We start from the raw sequence: 22384 nt of genomic DNA on the forward strand, positions 1-22384 counted from the left end.
ATAATTCAACCCCACCTGGTATCGGTGGTGTTTTTAATGAACTTCATTCATGAGCCTGAGACTTAAACGACGCATGCTGCATTTGGATTCACGGGATCATGGCTCTATGCACATGATGTTGCAGCATGTCTTCCTTTTTTTTTTCTTTCCTTCCAGTCACAGCCTCTAATCTGTACAGAACTTTGTTAATTGATTGGTTTAATTTTATCTCTGTCATTCCTCTATTCCTGCTCTTCTCTATACTTAAAGAAGAGCTTCACAATTTTCCAAGTCTGTCTTAAAACAACAGTCAAACTATTTTATGTTAGTCATTGTTTTTGTCTATACAGGCCTTAGACAAGATGTTTTCTTTGTAAGTGATGGGGGACAACAAAGGCAGCCCCCACCCACCCAGAGTCTGTCTATGGCTGTGGTCTTCACTAGACCACTGGATTTGCACCCACAGATTTGTGCATTTATTAAAAAAACTGTTATTGTTGCAGCCCAACCAGCCACGTGACGCACATCATGTGATGCATGAACTCACATTAAAAACGCACTGATTTTTAAGGCAATCCGCAACATCTGTAATTAGTGTCAAACTGTAATCTAACCTACCCGCCATATTTTTTGTGCCTAACTTTAATCAAGCTGCATTGTTCCCACAGTTTGATCCACACATTTTTAGGTGTTCAAAGCAAAATTAAAGTTAGAAACTGGCCGCCATTTAGCATCCATAGCAAGTAAAGGTTTCTGCCAAAAGGGATAAATGGTTAATTGGGTCACATGAGAGGATAAGGTCAAATGACCTATAGGGGCGTTAAAGTTGAAAAACTTGTTGGCCCTTCAGTAATCCTTTGATTCATCTGGTCCTGACTCTGAACTCTGGGGTGCTGTCAACAGTCCTCTGGCCTAGTTCTCAGAGCACCATCAGTCCACCCAGTCTGCCCAGTGTTCTATTGAGAGCTCCACTCCACCACTCACCACAGTGGATGAGAAGCTTACTGTCTCCTCTTTCTCTTTTGTTCCCTTTGTTTCCCCCACAGCAAGACAGAAAAACAGAGGAAATCCAGCAAGGGAGAAAAGAGGGAGAGAGAGTACGGGTGGAGGCAGGCAGAGAGGGATGTAGGGATTAGCCCAATTTTTTTTTGTTAAATATTCGAGCCAATTCACACATTAAAAGAGCAAAGCAAGAAGCAAACAAAAGAGGCTAATTTCACAGCGCTTCATATGCATAATCGACAAGCTGGGAGTTTTCAAAAAGAGGATCAAACTCATTTTTAATCAAGGTTGGGATGGGAAATAACCCGCAGAGAAAAATGCTACATATTATATGTCTTCACTTTTCACAGAAATAATAGTAGGGTCTTTTATCTGCTCTGTAGTCAACCACATTATTACAGTGACTCAGCAGGTAGCACTCACTTTCCTTCTTTAAAATACTGAAAGGGATTGAACACGTTCAGCTTGGCCAGTAAAGAACATTCTGATACCAGGAAATCTGATCTTTTCCACCTTGGTCTTATTGCCCAGTACTAGCTACCAGGCTGTTTCACATTATTCCCGTCCTTTTACTTTAAAATTGATTTCTTGATTCTGCATCCATCACCCTGGAACTGAAACTCATTGTTGTAGTTTTATAATAATCTTACCAATTATTATCTGGATTGACAATAAAACGTTGTGGTCACTGAAATTTACTGAGATTTAAGTTTAAATACTTTGTTGACAGATGAGACCACCCTTGCTAAAAACAACCTCAATGTGTTTTTAGTGAACATTTGCAACATTTGTTACATTTCTGTGAATACTAACATTAGATAGAGCAGTGGGTAAAGATGACATTAAATAATTAGTAAAATTATTTGTATAATATATAATAATTAATTTCCATGTGTTCATGAACCAGTATAAAATGTTCAGGATTTCTGCAGAACTACCGAGTGTGTGATCTATTTTCACAATAAGCCAAATATGTCTTTATCTTTTCGGTGTTTTACTTTCCAAAACTGCACCTACTCTCACTCGCAATATTAAAACACTTCTATAGTAACTTTGCACAATGACCATATGCTAGATTGTGGTTCAAGTTCAGGACTTTCAGACAGAAAGATGAACTTAAAAATACTGAGTATACTTTGAGTATATTGAGTATATTCTTTCTTGTTTAAAAAGCACCATTACGCAGTATTGTGACAAATGGAGTCATGTAAAACACTTCTCCCAGCACATCGGCTGGCACTTTGTTTCGGAGGAGGAGGAAAATCAGCATGCAGATGAGAATACAGAGGCTGCCTCGCTGCATAATTGATGAAGTGCAGCAGCTAATTCCAGTCTAAACATAGTGATGAGGGGAAAGAGGAAACCATCTGTGTGTTGTTGTATCTCTGCGCTGCAAGGCCAGAGATCAGAGATGCCCTATCAGTAAAACATCTGCACAATGAGATGTCTGCACCATGTTTTGGGTAAAACAATACTCATGACAGTTATGTAATGTGTCAGACAGGAGTGGCCACATATGAACTCGGCCGTCGTTACACTGATGCATGTCACAACGTAAATCAAACACTGCAACAATGGACAAACTATTTAATACAAAAAAAGGCCCTGGAATATGATTTCATTGCTAATACAGAGTGGAGTTCCCCATTTAGCTCCATGTAGTTTTCACGTCAAAGCTGTGTTTTACACATTCACATGACGAACCCAGCATGAACCACAATTTTTAAAGAGAGACTGACACACAGAATAAACAGCAAATAGACAAAACTAAGATGGTGGCATCCACATTATGTTTCGTTTGATATGGCATGTGTTATCATATGTTTTCAAGCAGCTGACAATCATCCAGGCACTTATTGTTAGGAAGATGTCAATTACCTGTTTCCGTTGTGTTCTTCACTGGGATGAAAAACCTGGCACTATTATCTGCACTGCTCCAGTTATGTGAAAGGGCTGGTGATGCATCCTGGAGGTGCGTCCGTCAGACCACTTATTGGAAGTGACGGCAACTGTTGCAACCCTCAGCACTTAGAGAGATATGGGATGCATGCATAGACGAGGAGGAGGGGGCTTGACGTTGATGTAAGAGGCCGGTAAAACCCAAACATATGATACCGAGTGGGTCCAAAAAACTCAAAAGAAGATGAAAAGACACAGTATTACTGTGTCCCAAAGAATCCATCTATGCTAAAGGCAAAATACCTATCAGCCAATATACACACACCACATGTGTCTAATGCATTTTATACTTTACACATAAACATCCAAACGATGGTTTAATATAAATGCACGATTGTTTAAAGGCAGATTTTGAAAATGTGCTTCCTGTCTTGGGTCTTCAAACGATGCAATAGAAGAGCTTGTAATACAAAGCTATTCAAACACAGAAACCAAGAGGTGGATGCACCACACTAGAGCATGCTGTTAAGCAGTGGTGCTGTCAGTGCTGATGGACTTTCTTTATTGGTATTTATTTCTTTAAAGGTAAATAGAAAACTAACTAAGATGTAAAATGCATGAAGAGAACTTTCTCTTCCTTCGGCAGCTTCTTTTGGTTATGAACAAGGGAATATTGATTTGTGACATCGATCACAGTCATTGTTATTCTCTGTCTCTGGTCTGTTCATAACGATCAGTGTGTTTTACAGTGAACAGCTGAGTGTGATGAGAAGGCTTTGACAGGCCTGACAAAAGATTCAGTGAGAGAGGCGGTGTTGGCCGGCTTCCAGCAGCTTCCACACCTCCTGTGACCAGTGCCCCCCATTCATCTCTACCAGGCCCTAACGAGTCCGGGAGCCCCGGTGACCTCAGAGATTTTAACAAACTCTAACGTGGGAGATGCTCTTTTACACGTCCTACGATTCTTTTACTTCTGAGCTGTAGTGAGTATAGTGTTTTCACATGGTGATCTGAATAGTTTGAAATCATGCCTGACGGTAAAAAACCTCCTGTCATCTTACTTCTTCTGTGACTTTGGCAATCACCACCTTCACCTCTTCTTACAACTTTGCAAAAACTTGGAACAAATGAAGCACATGAAGTTTAGACATGTGAGTAGGGCCTGGAACTGCAGATTTGAATAGTAATGTGTCTGGCTGAAATCTAATAATTTTAATCGATTTAATCGATACCAAAGTTTATACAAATCTCTTTTGCCAGCACAATATTTAAACTACTATACAAATGAGGCAAAGTTTGCAGTCAACCATGATCGACACCATCAATACTTGGCAATCATCTGGTTAGGAACTGAGCTGGCTGGCTTGCTATCTGCTTGGCAGCTGGTTGTCGTTGGCCCATGCTAGTATTCAATAGCTAGCTAGTACCTCGCACACTAGCAATGCAAAAGGTCACGACGTCAACAAGAACTCTGCTCATTTTGCAAGGACGCGTAAATGCATCCATTTCAGTGCACCAAATTGGATACACTGTGGGGCTTTGCTGTTGCATGAATGTGCTGCATGTCTTAAGGATTAATTTACAACAATGCAGATGTAGATTTGAGCCTTAAAGTTAAAAGTTAAAAGCATGTTGTACGGTATTTTGACAATTTATCACACACTGCATGATATAAACACTCAGTGAATGTAATTGTATGTATTCTCCTAAACTGTGTAGTCAGTCTAACTTTGCCAAACAACAAAAGTTAATCCACAAAAAAACAATATGACATGTCACAGTGGGAAAGGCATAGTATGCTCTTTATCTGCTTTGGCTACTTGTACTGGTTTTTGGGGGAATGTTATTGGGGGAATGCTCATTGTCACAACTGTACTTTAACTGTACTTACTCCAAACAGAGCCACAATACTTTTCCATCTCTGATAATGTCTCAGTGTGTCCAGCATTATGGACATACAGGAGCCATGGTGATGAGACAGCTGACTGTAATGTTCCTTCTCCTTTCTACTGACACGCATCCCCGGCTGTGTTTTTCAAGAATAGTGCTGTGCTGGGAAGTTCCCTGGACCACACACACACACACACACACACACACAGATTAGACTACTGATATACTTCCACAGAGCATCCTCAGTTCTGTAGCATGGTCCAGAGACATAGGACATAATTGTCACAGGCTTTAAAAGGCATGGACAACAAGTCTCTGTGATGATATTAAACAGTTTACTTCCAGTCCTCTTAGTTTATTGTTTTTTTCTACTTTACTACTTTAATAAGGAGAAGATAATCCACAGATCAGTTTGCCTCCCTCATGGGATTTTCTTCCCAAGGTTTACAAAAACACAATACATTCATTTTTAAAATCTGTTGATAGATTCCTTCTTCTGTTGTCTTCTGGTGTTTTGTTAATTTCTACGTACATTATATGTACATGTACATGTGTTTTGAATTGTTTAATGCAAACACAAGAGTAATGCAACACCTTTAGTTACTCTGCAGCACTTAAGCCCGTATGGTGTTTGACATGTCAGCTGAAGTTTGTCAAACTGCGAACATGCTTAGCAGCAGCAAGGACGTCAAGAGAGACCCTAAGATGACAGTGTAGTGCGGAGTTGATTAATCAATTAGTCTAAAAAAAAAATGAGTCAGCAATAAACCATTTAGGTTTAAACTGCAGCAAAAGAGACAAATCTTAGGTATAAATACTATATGTAGTTGTATATATGTGCACCTGACACATGAAGTGGTATAATCCTGCCACAAAGGAAGAAAGAAAACTTTGGAATAAGACTGTGGAATTTAAGGACACTAATCCACATGCACATGTTATGTGGCCGGCACACACACGCAAACACCCACACACACGCCACAGTGTGAAGCATGGTCATGGGCTGCGAATAGTTGCAAAGCAGATGTGGCTAACTTTGCTCTGCAAAGACACATTTTCGTGTTACATGTTTTCATGGAGCTATCGAAAGGCTTACAGTATATTTCATCATTTTATAACATTTTATAACACGATAATTCAAACAGTGAAACTCATGAATAACTTCCCCTTAACAATAGCTGAAGTGTTTTTGCTACAGCTCACTGTACTAAAAACATTTAGCACAAGCACCTGTTGTGTATAGTGCTGGAGCAATTTAGAGGCAAGAAAAATCAACTTCTTGTTTTTTGTCATTTCTAAGGATATTAGTTTATTATTATATCAGCGTATATATTATATAATGATAATAATAATAAATATGAATTGAATTATTTTGACTGGCTTAATGGTAGGCAAATACAGGCAAACTAAAAAGACTGTGGTAGAGACTAAAAAGGAACAGAAAACTAAATAGATCTTTGTTCCTTTATTCCATCCTACTGCTGTAGTCAGTAAAATATTACCCAGTAACTACTGGTCCATATGTAGAGCTGACAGTGAGCATGACTCTCATCACATAATAATTCTGTGACTTGAGTGTTTCAAATTCCTTACAGAGTACAGAGATATAGCCTTCAGGGATACACATTTGCAGAGAACTAGATAATGACGTTAAACACGAGTACACACAAACACACACACACAGCCACATGCAGACACACACGCTATAGAGAGCTCACCATGGAAACTTTCATGCTGTATGTCTGTTTCAAATGCCAAACATTTTCACTTTTAAATAGGTTGCCTAGTCCTGTCCACTTGTACAACACATAGACACATCCACCATGGTGTAGCGTACCTTTGTCGTCATGGAAACAATCATAAACTCATGGTTATGATGACAGACATACACATGCAGATGCTGCATTGGTTGCTTTGGGTTATTGCTGCACTGAGTCAATGTCGCTGCCATATAGAATGGGAAAAGATTGGCGGGTGGATAAAAAACACTATTTACATTTATACTTGTGAGCCAATTTCAATTAATTATTCTCATGTTGGAGAGTTGATGAAGTGTAGCACAAAAAATGTTTGTCAACAGTCATAAGATAAACTGTTAGACCTTTAAGACAAGTGTGTGTATCAACATAGGATTGCATAAGGCGATTTGCATCAAATAATTAATTTTCATAAGAAATCATGACATTCACATTTGTCAAGCATGGATTTGACTTATTCTCCTTTGTGAATACCTGAAGACGTCATCTGCTTTGAATATTTATAAAATATATTATAATAGTGAAATATAGTTAGAAAGTGTGATATAGTAATACAACAATAAACAGCGTTGTACAGCAGTGTAGCATGTATTAATAATACAACAACACACATAATAATTATAATAATAATAATATGCAATTTATTATTATTATTATTATTATTATTATTATTATTATTATTATTATTATTATTATTATTATTATTATTATTATTATTATTATTATTATTATTATTATTATTATATTTGTTTACAGTTGTGCTAAGGTCAGTGCGGTGTCGACATTGATGTAAGTTCCAGTGCACAGTGCAGCATCTAGGTTTATGTCTTGTGTGGGTGTTAAAATTTGTACTTCTTTAACATTACGGGAATTTGTCATCGTGGAGACGACATTATGGAACGGTCAGGGAAGTAAAAGAAAAATCATTTCAAATTCAGTTGGAATGTTAGACTCCTCTGGGAACGGGAATCATCCACCTAAATTTTTAAATTGCTTGTGCCATTATCAGAACAAGCTTTATCAGAATCCGTGACATGACTGCTAATGAACTTTGACACGGAGGGCAGTCTCTTCTCATAACAGTATGAGGAATCATAATACCCACTATGAGACTGTGAACACGTGACCAGTGATTTCTTATTGTCAGCTTCTTGTCATGTCTATCTAACACAAAAGAGGCCAAGGCCACGTACACAATATACAATATATGTCACACTCAAGACACTCGAGGAGTGACCGCTTCCCTAGGGTGGAGAATCTGCTGAGGACAGAAAGAGGAAGGGAGTGTCTGAGGAGGAGGAAGAGGAAGGTAGTGGGGAAAGAGGAAGAAAAAGTGCTTTCTACACAGCATGGATCCAATCTGCTGATGTTGGCATTCGACAGCATTTTCCTTGGCTATTGGTGTGACTTCATGAGCATGCATGACACCTAAAAGCACCCGGTCCACTTGCAGAAATGAAAGTGTCTAAAACAACTCGCCGTGTTTATGACTTCAGAGGTTGTCCAGAAACACAGGAGGGAGGCTGGAGGCCAGACAAAATTATGATTGTTTATTTCAGATTGCTTCAAGAATGTAGCACAATCAAATCCAGCATCACACGGACCGTCTTGATTTTAGAGGGCTTTAATAACTCCAGTGTGAACATGACGGAGCAGGGACTAAACTCTGTTGCCCAGACTCTGTACCTTATCACTAAGGCAGAGCCTGTCCACCCATTTGTATTCGCAGCCTCATTCTTTTATTTACTACCCAAAACTCACGACTGTAGGTTGGAACATAGACTGACTGGTAAATTGAAAGCTTTGCCTTGCAGTTCACTTCTGTCCTCACCACAACAGTTTTATACCGTGTCTGCATTACTGCTGATGCTGCACCAATCCACCTGTCAATCTTATGCTCTATTTTACCCTCAACATACTGCAATTCCTTCACTTAGGGCACTCAACTCTCTCCCAAACTGAAGGAAGCAATCCACTGAGAGATATCTATCTTTTTTATTAGTTGTATGATGTTATTATCTGTAAAGTGATGGGAAATAAAGAAAACTGCCACAATGTCCCAAACAACAGTTTCACTGACACTTGACCGTTTGATTTGACAGACACTTTACCGTCTAAAAACAATCTGTCGTTGGTGTACCATTCCCACAGTGTTAAGTCCACACAGGATTTAAACGTGGATCATGTGGATTGTGACCATTCGGACAGAAAATATGCAGTGCATCAATCATACATTGGGATTTTTTAAAACGTCTTCACTGCAGCGGCTCTCCACTTAATAGACCGAGCTATCATCACTGGCCTGTTTCCGACAACCGGTGAAGAAAAACTATTAATCCGTTTACTCGACGTGACAAAAGAAACTTCTTCTTTGGTGAGCTACTTTGTAAACATTGATTACACCGGTTCCCGACTGAGAGTCAAAGTGAGTTTGGGGACTGATGACTCAATGATTCTCATCTGCTGACGGATGTTTGTACAATGACTCCTGAGGGATTTAGGAATTCATCCACTCCAGACTAAGGCAATGATGGTTTTTTGGCCCAGGTTCTAGTGACCCATATATTTCACAGTGAGCTGGGAACATAAACAGGAGGACCATTACCAAATGAATAATAGATGAAACAGAGAAGAGCAAGTAGGGAGAAGCCTTTCAAGTTGTATTCTTTGAACACCTATTACCCAGTGTTATTCTGTATCGTGTGTGTGTGTGTGTGGGTGTGCGTGAGCGTCAGTGCTGAAGACAACAAGAGAGGTAAAAGACTATAATGTTCATAATCAATTGTGATCGCCCTAGAGAATTTGGTGATACTGTTTGTGGCATTTTGAAAAGAATCCAAGCCAGCTCTTTTACTCTGACAACTCACCACACTGCAGTGCCTCCGTCTGCCATTCTCTTTAGCCCTGCACCCTGAACTCTGTGAAAGACTAGTGCAGATGCTGTGTCATAGGTGCTGATGTTGCTATGCAACTAGAGTGAATGGCTTTCAAAGAGATTGACATTTTCACAAGCCTTATTATCTCAAAATGGTTGCATTTCGAGGAAAAGTTATTTCCCACTAGCACCAAAACCCTCGACTGATTTGCTATCTGCATGTTTGGTGTAGCCAATTGCATAGCTCTCAGAGGAACAGCTCTCTTCCATGTTTACCAAAGTACACATGACTGAACCACGTGACTGAAACTCCCAGTTTCCAATCACAGAAAGGGGAATAATGTGGTTTATAGTCCAGACACTGACATATGTGGCAAACTGGGTTCCCTTTCCTATCTATTAGTCTTAAATAAGAGAGGCCCAGTTAAATTAAAAGTATATGTAAAGACTTGATTAGTGCAGGGGGAGTCTAACAATGATTTTTACCTGTAGACTCAAAGTCTCAATGTTGTGAAGAGCTGGGGGAAGCCCTGCATGAGCGAGAGGATGAGGAGGAAGTAGGAAAAGTCTGGCCTGATGAAAGGCTATAAATACAGGATTACTTTGAAGTGTGAGCCCCTTTTTTTTCTCCTGACATGCAGCAGAGCCCTGTGCTTCCTCCTCCCACGACAATGTTTCGGCTCCATGAAAGTCACTTCCTTTGTTCACAGATTTGTTTCTGTGATGAAATATGTAAATAGGGGTTAAAGAAGTGTTCAGATTGTAAAACTTCCTGTTTAATTTATCCCATAGTGATTAATATTTACTTTGGTTACATTGCCTAGCGGTAATTTGACATCTTATCTTGATCTGATACTAAGCAGTGGTATGAGCTGACACGTGATGATCACACTACAAGTGTTTGCTTCTTATATCTCTGAAATCCAAAGTGTGTGGACTTTGGGAGGAATATGCAACGTCAAGTAAATTGTATATCGCTTGCAGACCTCAGGGAGATGTTTTCAGAGAGGGGGGATGTCTGTGGTGGTGGTTAAAAATTTAGGTTTTTACCACCTTATAGAGTTTTGGAACCACAGTACCACCTACACAATATGAAAAAAAGAAATCAATGGAGAGCAACATATTAGGTCAGTTCATAGTAATATTTTAAGCTAAAAAACTGTATTTTTGGGGAACGACTTGATCCAAATGCTGGAGGTCCTGGTTCAAAAACGCATCTTGTCCGATTAATTTCAATTTCAATATATCAGATGTTAAATGAACATTTGCTGTAAATATACAAATTGAATGAATATCAGCTGATACCTAATATTAAAGGAATCGGACTGGTATTGAATTCAAGAGATGCTCATGGCAGGTATGTTTTTGGTTCCATTAAAAAAAGTACAAACAGCACAAAAAGGCACAAAGCTTGAGTCTGACTGCACACATCACATGGAAATCAGTGTACACACTTCAAAGACCCCATAAAACCCAAAAGTATTAAATCACTAGAATGCATCTTTAAATACCACCCAGTAGCATTTATAGGAGTGTAGCGTTGCCTCTGACCTCTACCATTTGGGGTCACACTGATGAAAATCAAATTTAGAAGAAAAAAGCATGATCAAAGCGAACTACAGGACAACAAAACATTTCATTTTTGTTTTATAGAACATACACAGGTACTGATGTTGCAGTAAAACTTCACTGATGATGCAGGGAAAGATTTCTTTTATGTGGAGAGAAAAAGAGGGTGAAGATGTGATTGGCAGACAGAAAGGCATGCAGGGCTGCTTCTGACAGGCAGACATACCGACACAAAGCAAATCATGGACTATTTGATGGAGGCTTTCATCCAAAGCATCTAACAACAGAAAGGGTGCATACAGTGCATTAAGCAGGGCAGTAGCCACTGTTAGTGAGTCTGCAGCTTGATGGCTCCAGCGTGTCCCTAAATGACAAACGAACCGATCGCAGGGACAGAAAGAGAGACAGACAGAATGGAGGAAAGAGGACCGACAGACAGAAAGGCGAAGTGGTTGGGAGGCTTGGGAGGCTGGGTGTCTGACGGCTGCGCTGCTTCTCACGCCTTCATGTTTTCCTGCCAGATCAGCCTGACAGAAAATCAATGACGCTGCACTCTCGTGGAGACGCGCAGTGTCCACCAAAACGCAAACCATATAGTGAGACCAAATATTCAACTCTGTTCTTTTTCGTAAATATCGTGGCGTGGAAAAGAGCAGGAATATGGTGATGCTGATTTCTAAGAATGAACCTGTTCCACTGGTGTATGCACCGGAATTTGTCAAAGCAATAATTCAGTCTTTAGAGGCCGCTGCAAGAGGCCAGTTTCCTCCACGAACCCGTCGATATGAATGGAGACCGTGGCTTGTTTGGGCACATACACAACCTAAATTCGCATCTGAGCGTTTCAGTCTGTATCTGTATAATGTGTGTCTTGAGAGAAGGGTGTTCCTGTGTGCGCGCGCGCGTGTGTGTATATGTGTTGGGGGGGCATCGCGTCCAGCATGTCCGACAATAGGTGCACTGACGTTTATGCGCAGCCAATATTCTAAGGATGGAGGAAAAGGAGGGGTGGTATTCGCACGTACATCATTTCATTCTAATGGTGAACTGCACCAGCATCAACATGAGCTTGTTAGTAAAGGCATCTAAGGCTGTATTTGCGAAGACTACACCAGATCCATTGTGAAAAGGATACATAATAATCCTCACAGAGGGACCACATGTGTTGAACTGTGCTCACGGAACAACGTAAACATAGAGAAATGAAAAGTTCTATTTACCTTCATGTCATTGACAATCGCCTGGAAAAGACCCCCGAGGGCCCCGCATTCCTTCTCCACGGTCTCCATGTTTGCCAAATCCACCATTCGCCGGAATTTGCAGAAGCGCGCACCAACTGCGCGCTACCAACACCCAGCAGGAAAGAACAAAAAAATCCAAAAATGTATTTCCACAAAATTACAATCGATCTCTCCGGTTTCTCCTTTGAACCAGAAGATCGTCAATTGCTGAAGGATGCAGCCAGAGCAGAAGGAAGAGGGGGGCAAATAAAAGACCGATGCCGAAACAAACGGCTTTGCGCTGCGGTCTCTTTCAAGCTAAGGGAAGATGGGTTGTGAGAAAGCAAAGACGGTCTCTCTCTCTCTCTCTCTCTGTCTGTCTCTGGGTCATCAGGCTGTGAGACTTTTGGGTGGTACCGGGACGACCGCGCTCATCTTGGCGCAGCCAGTGCTACGCGGAGTCGTTGAGGACGCATGTGAAAGCGGCGGAGAACGAGAGAGATGGATCGCAGTGCATGTGTGTGCATGTATGTATGTCAGGCAAGGTCTGTGTCTGTGCGTTCGTGTATGCATGTGCGCGTAGGTACAGGCAGGCTGTGATTGGTGCAGAGGCGGTGGGCTCAGCCGTGCGGGGAGAGCAGTAATACGATCCATGCAACTGCAAGGGAGTCAAAAAAGCAAAAGAAGCTGGACAACTGTGGACTGGCTGTCACATGGACACACACGCACGCAGAAACACGCATGCACACACCCCAGAATCAGCAGGGGTTAAATGTCAAGTAGATTTAGCTACCAGAGCAGTGTGTGTACATGTTCAGGACCCCTATTGCTCACTTTCATAACCTGTCAGAGAAGGACTGTATCAGGTCCAGTTATGGTCCTTTTTAAATGACACAGCATTGACGGGGAGACATGTTCCTTGTAGGTGTTATGCGCTAATAGTTCAGAGAGACAGTATGACAGTCAGCTGACACAACACAGTGAAGATTTACATTAAGAACACATCTAAAATAAAGACAATATTCTTATATGGACATGACATAAGTTCAAGGCTAAAATAACTTATACTCCTCTTCTGGGAGTATGTACACATAAAGTGTTCTTTATGAATATGCAGTTTCTACGTTTAAGTCATAAATTAATAAATTAAATGTGGCTTTTATTCCATGGGTCCATGACTTCTTAAACATTATAGTTTATGTTGTAGGCCAAGATGAAACATGCAAATAGTAGAGAACAGGAAGTACACAGTTGTGTTTTTGAATGAATATGAAGTGTTTGTATGTAAAATGTGCTGTTGAGCAGTATTCAAGCAACCTGATGCTTGATGGTTAAAAAGGTTAAAGGTCACAGTGCCCTGGATATTCCTGTGACCACAAATGGATCATGTAGAGGTAAATGATACCTTTTTCTTGTATTGGTTTCAGACATTAATATGTTACTGTCACATGATAACCTCATGATTTCAGAACGTGGTGTTTCCATGTTAGCATTGGAATATTCTGTGTTAAGATTAATAAAGAAATGGATAACACATTGTGTTATGCACATATGAATGAGCTTGTGTACACACACACACTCACAGCTCACTAAGTTTTTAGCGACCTGAGTGAGAAAGAAAAATGGGTACATACTGTTTCATATCAGAAACATTAAACTGTGTTACTTATGATTTTTAATGGACTTTAAGGTTTTTGAACTTATCCTTATTGTCAAAGCTTAACTTTATACTCTTCAACACTACGATATATACAGTACATAAGGTGTAAAAAGAGAACATCGTACTCGTACCAACAAGAAAACATCATCCCAACAGTGAAATATGGTAGAGCATCCTGGTTTAGGGCTGCTAGCCAATGTGGAGGGGAAAATGAATTCCCAAGATTATCAAGGTATCCTACAGGATAATGTCAGGGTGACTGTCCGCAACCTGAAGCTCAGAGGAAAATGGACGATGCAGCAGGACAATGACCCAAAACACTGAAGTAAATCTACTACAAAATACTGTAGCTCCAGAGTCTCAAAATCCAACTTTGGGAGTTATTCAATCTGAACCACAGACCTCAGCCCAATAGAGATGATGTGGATTGACCTCTCGAGAGCCATTCACACTAATTGTCCTAAGACTATTGCTGAGCTAAAGCAGTTATGTAAGGAAGAATGGTCCAAAATCCATCCTGAATGTTGCGCAGGTCTAATCCACAGATACAAGAAGCACTTGCTTAAGGTTATTGCTGCCATTATTGTTCAACCAGTCATCAAAACAGTGTGGCATTACTTTTATGTTTAATGTCTGTGTTCAATAAAGACACGAGAGATCATAAATGTTCATGTTTTACCAGCTTAGAAATATTGTGTTTATGTGATTTTGGTAAAGATTAAGTCACATTTCATGTCTAATTTATGTTTAAAACCAGGAAATTGCAAACAGGGCCATTACTTTTTCTCACTGTACTGCACTAGTTGGCTTTTGAAATGGTTGTCGGTTTTCCAATCAAGTTCAAGTCAATTGACTTAAATGTCTCAGTTATCTTTCAAACACAAAAAGCAAACATTAACATTGTTATATTGTTTTTAATAATTGTAATATTGTTAGAATTATTGATTTTGTTATAAAGAGACTCACATTAATACATATCAGTTTTTTAACATATTGTATATGTCCACCACTGACATATAATATTACAAAGCCTTTGTTTGCTTTTTTTTATCACCACATAACAGATTTGCCTCTGGCTGTCCCTCTGTCCTTTACACAGTTCAACTCTTTACCTGCAAGAAATCAAAGACATCGGTAAAAAAATTGTGAGACACTGAAATGTAGACATGAAAGTGAATTAGAATGTTACATGCTCACCTGAATACAAGTTGCGAATCAAGACTCTTTCCATGCATAAAGGGGCTTATTACCAAACAATTTTTATAAATGGTAATTTTAACTAGTTTAACTGATTAGATAACAAGAAGGATTTAAATCGTGCCTTTTTTTTTTTTTTGGTTTATCTAAAAGTTACATTTTTGAGTTGTTGATTGTAGAACTTCTGCTTCCTTTTTCTAAAACAGCATTTGATCAAACAGAACTGAATCCATGTCAATTAACAAAATCATAGACATCTCATAATATTGACTGAAAATGGTCAACATTATCTTGTGCCAAGGTAGATGCTGTTGCAGTAGGTTGTGTATCTTTTTGCCTCTTTGCATCTTGCTCAGTTACTATTATACAAGTAGCCATGAATGAACCACTGATCTCAGGGGCCTATGACGAAATATTTTTTAAATATTTGGTAAATTAAGCAAAATGTCCCTATTGAAAGTGATTTAAATTCAGTAATTAAAAAAACAAGTTGTTAAAGTTAAAAGCCTTTGCTAAGTAATTAGTTTTACAATAGTAAATAAAGTATAGAGATGGAGGAGGTAAATCAGATGATCACTGTAGCTCAGTTGGCAAAGCAGTCATCCACGGACCACAGGGGTCAGTGATTCGATCCCTGTTCCCAGCTATATGTCGAAGTGTCTCTGGGTAAGACACTGAACCCCCAATAGCCCTTTCACATCCCCAGCTGTGCAGTGCCGGTCCAAGACCGGTAGAAATTGGGGAGGGTTGCATCTGGAAGGGCATCGGCCGTAAAAACAGGGACAAATCAGCATGCAGACAATGTTCCGCTGTGGCGACCCTGAACCGATGGGATAAGCCTAAAAGAAACTTTTTTATACGAACCAAAAAGATGCCTAATCAGAGACCATGTTTCTTATCCTGCCTTTTGGCTCTCTTTAGACAGCCACTAGCCAGAAAAGATACAAACGCGAAAGGTAGATGTTGTCTCATATTGTGGACGTCCCTGAGTCAATCCACTGCTAAAGAAAACTGGTGCCCTTTAAAGTCTTGAAATATTAGGTCCTCAACTTTAGAGGCTTTTTGAGAATAATGTGACCAGCTTGACTGCATTTGTTGTTAAAAAAAAAAACTGGTAAATCCATATAATGCAGGTATGCTTTCAGATATGTCTCCTCGTGTCTGCTGTCTGGACCGGGGAGGTTGTCACTTGATTTTAATCACTACTCCTAATATTCATTAAGGCAGTAGATAATATGCTGTAAAGCTGGTCCAGATGCAGGACTTTTTGGATTCCTGGATATCTCCTTCAGCCTAATCCTTCTTCCAGTCTGACACAAATTGGTACACAATCCTCAGTGCTGTGCAGGAAATGCTTCTACATCACTGCAATGTTCCTTTGACTCATACTGTTGGCGTATTGATTTTATTCAGAGAGGTCTGCCATGGAAATACTGTACTTCTCTGATGTAGTTCAACTGAGTTTAATTTATTTACTCTCATAATGGACACTGTTGGCATGGCAATATTGTGTCATGCTTTCTTTTGTTCATGCTGTAGGGAACAGCAGAGTGGGAACATTAATCACTTGTCTCTCTTTCCATAAGTCTTTTACAGACATGTTTGAAAGTTTTGAGAATGCTGTCCTGGAGCTGGAACTTTAAGTTACTAAGCATAACCCAGGGGTCTATGAGTGCGAATGATCTCTGCACTATCGCAGGTCACAGTAAGTGGAATAAACATGCTTTGTGTGATGTGTTTTATCAAAGACTCTTTCCCACAATTGGGGATGATTAGAGATTGAATTGCTTGAAGGCCCTGGCTGGTTGGGTTGATCACTAACTTCACAAGGTACGTGCCGAGCAAGGAAGGGGCCTATAGGAGCCTAGGATAGGTTTGGTTGATTACAGCAGTTTAAGTTAATAGAAGTCTTAAAATAAGTGGAAGAAATATTTGCCATATTCAGCTGGTCTGTTTAATTTTCGATGGAAATTGTGTTTGGTTGATTTCAAAATGCTTTATATCAGAAAGAAACTATGATTGTTATTTTGACTAAATAAGTACTTTTATTCTGATAGAGTAGAGGGAGGGGAAGTCAGGTAAAAAGTCACGAAAACAAAGGTTTATTTTTTGGATTTTTTGGGAAATTAGAGGAAAGTGGAGCCCCAGTTTTTTGGCCTCTCTCTCTTTACGTCTCTCTTTTTTTTATTTTTTGAGTGTTTCATGCCAATGATGTTCTGTTGAAAATTCTGCATGTTGAAGACTGTTATGTACACATTACACATGGGTCTAAGTAAACATGTAAATTTCATTGAGTGGTCCTTTGGATTTGTGGATGTGGACTGAGTGACACGAGAGAGTCAAGCTAAGGCTTCAATTCAAACCTACAGGGCCATTGACAATCATCCTCTGCCACAGATAACCCACAGCATCACGCCGATTCAAATGATTAGGTCCATTACCGTCATGAGAATACCACATTATTTGTCATTTGCTCAATGTTCTGTTATCTTGGGGTTTTTGTGAATTTGCCAACATCAACATCACATTGATAGGGCAATGGGAGTCATTCTGGGATAGGGGACCTACATTGTCTGCAGATCTCAGGTCCTGAATTTTTTCCAAGAACCTTATCAAAGCTGGAAATGTCATGCTTTCTCTGTGTCCTTTGTCATCACAATGAAAAGGTGAAAACCATGTTAGACTGTGTTGTTTCTGATTCACACAAACTGCTACAATGTTTCTAGGGCTTTCCAGACTTTTACATGTGTTTCATCCACGGGTATAGTTCTTTGGCTACCCTGCTCCACCAACTCACCTCTGTCAACAGACTTTTCAAGTGGAGCCCTGAGGCAAAGGCAACATTCAGTGAACTGAAGCAGAGATCAATCTCCACTCCCATCCATTCTCTGTCTGACCCTCAGCAAGAGTTTGTGCTGGTTGATGCTCCAATACATCTGCACAGAGAAGAGACTAAACTTACATCAAGCCAGTAGCGCCCAGTTCTTTACTCACTTAAATTTTACATTTGCCTATTACCAAGAATCACATGAAATCAAACATGATGCCTTATCATGCCATCTTAGCTCCCAGAGCATCCTTTCTGCCACTGTCGTCATTGAAAGACCCCAAAGGGGCACAGACAACAAGGTACGCAATGCAATATATGACTAACCTGTTCTTAGTAATTTCCCTGTGACTCATTTGTTCCAGCCAATCTCCAGGCGTCAGTTCTCACAAGATGCCTGCCAACAAGGAGCTGTTTTACACCCAAGCTATGAGAAAGCAGCATTTCTTGTGGCCCACATTAGCTGCAGATATGTGAGTGTTTGTCACTGTCTGTCAAGTGTGTGCAAAAAACAAGTACTCGCATCAAGCCCCTGCTGGTCATCTACGTCCTCACCCTGTTCCATTGTCTCTCTGGACTGTGTAACAGGTTTGCCCTCCTGGGAAGGTAATTGTGTTATTTTGACCATTGTGGACAGATATTTGAAGATTGCTAATTTGCCTAAACCCATATGTGCCAAAGAAACTGCTGAGATCACGTTAAAGTGGATTTGTTGTGTTCATGGACTCCCCACTCCCAAGTTTGCTGATTGATTCTGGAAAGAATTCTTCCAACTACTGGGGACTTCTGTGATTTTTATTTTTTTTTCAAGACCAGAAGACAGAATGCAATAGCTCAGAGACTAGAGGTCAGTTTTTTCATCTGTTCAAGCCTTAGTCCACTGCCGTTGTCCTGAGTACCTGGCTCCAGCTGACACCTTGCCAAAGTCCTCCCTAAACTATGGCCAGGCAGCCAACTAACAATGCTCCCACCTACATCATTCCCTTGACAAAGAGTATTCCAGGTCACTTGTCACAATATTCCTGTTAAGATGGAGTCCAGAAAATTGTCTTCATCAGAACCTTTTCCATTGTTGTTGTGTTCAGTTATAACATGTCTAACCTGCGACCTTCATCTTACTCTTTTTGCAGTGAACAGCCAAACTTAAACCTACATGCACCTGCAGATAAATATGCTGGATTGTCAACCCAATGGCGCAACAATGCACAGTGAGCAACACACTGAGGCAAAAAGGATTTTACATTGTCTCTTTAATGTTTGTTGTATTTGAAATGCTTGAGGTAGGATTAGTCACTGGGTATTAAAATGGCCTTTTTACATGCACTAAAAGGGGTCAGCATTGTATGACTCACATGCTGCAGTTAACATATGACAAAACTGGCTGTGTATGGAGATATAATTCAAGAAATGTAGCCCTAAAGACAACAAAAGATAGAGCATTTGTTCTTTTCAATTCTAACTGAAGTCTAAGTATTCCTGCTTTTTGTTAACACGAATTTTTAATGCATTGCTGTTAGAGCAATTGGAATAAAAATTCAAATTAAACAATGTGCTCTAACCTTATATAGTCTCTAGTTTTATAAATTAGGTTATGCAAAGAATTTTATAGTGAAAGCAAGTTCCAACTCTGTGTGGTTGAGAACTGGCGAATGAACTGATGCACATCATGAAAGTGCACACAAACAGACATATACATATATATGTGCAAAGTAGAATCTCTCTCTAGGTAGCGTCACATGTCAGAAGAATGCATTTCTTTTCAGAAGCCGTTGAACTTGAAGATGTTGAATGCTGAAAGCAAATATTCTTAACACAATAGTGTCCTGCATTGTGTTGATTATGTTTAGTTTTTATTTTAAGAAAATGATTAATCAGTCTGTAGTTGTATCAAAGACAGCTAAAAAGTGCTTTCAGTTTTGTTTTGGCGAGAGAGTAACTAAAACCCAGCACCATGCTACAGCAGCATTTACCAGAAATATTATAGAAAGCAGATTTCCAATGCTATATATGGCATTAGATGATGCGACGATCTAAAAGTCAGTCTGTAAAATGGATTTATTTCTTTTTAGTGGAAACATTCCATTACTAATTCGAGTAGCTTTTTCAGTCTGACGAAATTGGGCTAGGGGACCCAAAAAGATCCTCCAGGGTGTTTTTTTTGTTTCACCTGCCCTGGATAGGCTTATTAGGTCTAAAGTGGTGAACCTATGCTGTCGAGGGCCAACATCAGTCCTGTTTGTTTTCAAATTATCCCTGCATTACCTGATAGATTAAAGAGCAGGATATGAAGATAAGCATGTTTGACAGTAAACCCACTGCAGATGTCGATCTGATATTTGTGGTTAGAGCAGTGGATGGGTGTGTAGCAAGTCATTAATTTGGGTGGGCAAACCTTCTTTTTGAGCTTTGTATTTTATTTTATTTTTATTTATTTTTTTTAATATATGGTGTCCAGGTTCCTCTTATTTTATTCCTACCTTTACTTTGTAAATTAGTATCATCCACAGCACCAAAAAGATGTCATTTAAAAGAAAGTGAACAAAACGCAGATGATAGTGTATATATGTATTATAGGTATGAAGTGGCAAAAGAAATACGTCTAGCAAGGGCATAGATCTGCATGTAGTAAGGACATGTCCCTACTAATAATTTGAGGGGGAATAAAATGCCCTCTCTAATATTTCAGCAAATCTTTTTGCATTATCTTTTGAAAGATCTCCCATGTGCCCTTCCTACAGTTACATCTACAAGATGACCAAATGAGGATGCTTTCATTTGACTGCCTAAAATGGATGAGGCTATCTGCAGGCTCATGTGCAGAAAAATATTGTATTTACTTGCCAACACAGAGGACACAAGAGTTGGCGGTCAATGTGCTGACAAAGGCAAGTTATCGAGGCAGTTTGTATTAGTGTTTCAAATGACCAACCCCCTCCCTTTTCTTACCACAATACATACCCACAATAGGAGTGAGAAGAAGAAGGCTGACGAGGAGATACGTCATGTTTTGGGTTTGTGTAGAATAGTTTGGAACTATGGGGAAGTTGTGTCCCTACTGATATTGACGTGTAGAACTCCATGTTTTCACCCCCGCACCACGTTCTACAGAGCCAGTAGAGCAGCAACTAGTTACGACTAGATACAGAAGTAAATTGACATTTTATGAATAGCAGAGTCCAAGATGCAAGATGTGTAATTTATCTAGAAATCTGTAAAACAATTGTTTGTTTTAAATTTGGTGGCCGACTTTGTACGATAAACTTAACTTATAAAAAGCTTTGTGAGGTTTCCAGAAAGAAACTTCAACCACTGAGCACTTCTGAGCACTTCTGTTTGTAATTGGTAATTGGTTACCTGAAACCTTTGTTGGTAAAAAAGAAAGCAGAGATAAACAGTGCATATGTTATTGTAGGTGACAATTTCAATAAAAAAAAAAGAAGGCATGTAATTGATCAGAGTTTGTGGACAATCAGCCTTTGTGCCTTGTGTTTTAATGGTAGTATTTACATCCCATTTACCCTAATTGTCCTTTACTGGTTTTAACTCATCACTTATCTTCTTTTTAGCAAATCCAGCCTTCGTGCATAGTGTCAAAGACCTGCAATTGGTGTTTTGCCCTTAATTAAAATGTACCCGTATCTTTCTCTGACTTTAAATAACCTTTCCAGTTAGTTAAGTTCACCAAACCTTAACCATATTTTATTTGCCACAACAGCAATGTTCTAAATGTAACGTAGTTGCCATGCAGCTATCTGGGATTTTCAAAACAAATGTCACGTATATGTTGAAAAAGTCAGCCACTGAACACATTTGAAGGTTTTTGCCTATTATCAGTATCATCTACACTAAACTAGTATTTGTGTACTAGTTATCTTTATAGATGTCTCACATGAAGCGATGTGACATGTGTCATAGTCATGGTATATTGGAAAACGAACTCTGATCCTCTGCTGTCTTTCCTTAGGATTTAATTATTTTAGTCATGACTTTCTCTCTCTCATTTCCAGAATTGCTTCCTCTCTGTGTGCTGGGTAAGTCCCTGCGCCTGTCAAGTGTCAGATCAGACTAAATGTTGAAAGGGTAAAAGAGAGAGTGGGGCGAAAACAACAAAACAAAAAAAAAAAGGGAAATCTTAAGAAAAGAAGAGCACAAGGTTGCTACAGAGAAGGGAAGAGGGAGTGAGAACAGTAAAGGAAAGACCCCAATTTTTATCAAACCTCCTGCACCCCTCCTCTTCCTCCTTTGTGTGGAAGAACAGAATGTAGGTCTGCACTTGCCTACAGCCATCAGCAACAATCAGTTCTGCCCCAGTTACTGACGCATCTCACAGACTAAACACATGCATGTACGTCACAACAGGCATAAATACACTCACAGATTGAACACAGAAGCAGACAAATTTACAATATGTCTGCAGAACACACACACTGTGGCCCACACAGACATGATGTGCAACACACCTTCCACGCATTTAAGGATGGTGATGTTTCTATATTGATAGCTTTTGAA

At 39.6% G+C, this 22384-nt stretch overlaps 1 protein-coding gene across 3 annotated transcripts in view; it reads right to left on the bottom strand.

Annotated features, from left to right (window-relative positions):
* LOC137110021 (protein MTSS 2-like) overlaps nucleotides 1–13315 on the bottom strand; it is a 61177-nt gene extending 47862 nt beyond the window's left edge. The window contains exon 1 of one of the 3 annotated variants that reach the window (XM_067494973.1): nucleotides 12192–13315. In XM_067494973.1, coding sequence (XP_067351074.1) covers nucleotides 12192–12278 — 87 coding nt within the window. In that variant the 5' untranslated portion in view covers nucleotides 12279–13315. The remainder of the gene's footprint in view (nucleotides 1–12191) is intronic. The other 2 variants (XM_067494972.1, XM_067494974.1) reach the window with 2 other exon arrangements.
* Between the last annotated feature and the right edge of the window lie 9069 nt (nucleotides 13316–22384).

The sequence above is a fragment of the Channa argus genome, chromosome 2, assembly GCF_033026475.1.
Source record: "Channa argus isolate prfri chromosome 2, Channa argus male v1.0, whole genome shotgun sequence".
Classification (NCBI taxonomy): domain Eukaryota; kingdom Metazoa; phylum Chordata; class Actinopteri; order Anabantiformes; family Channidae; genus Channa; species Channa argus.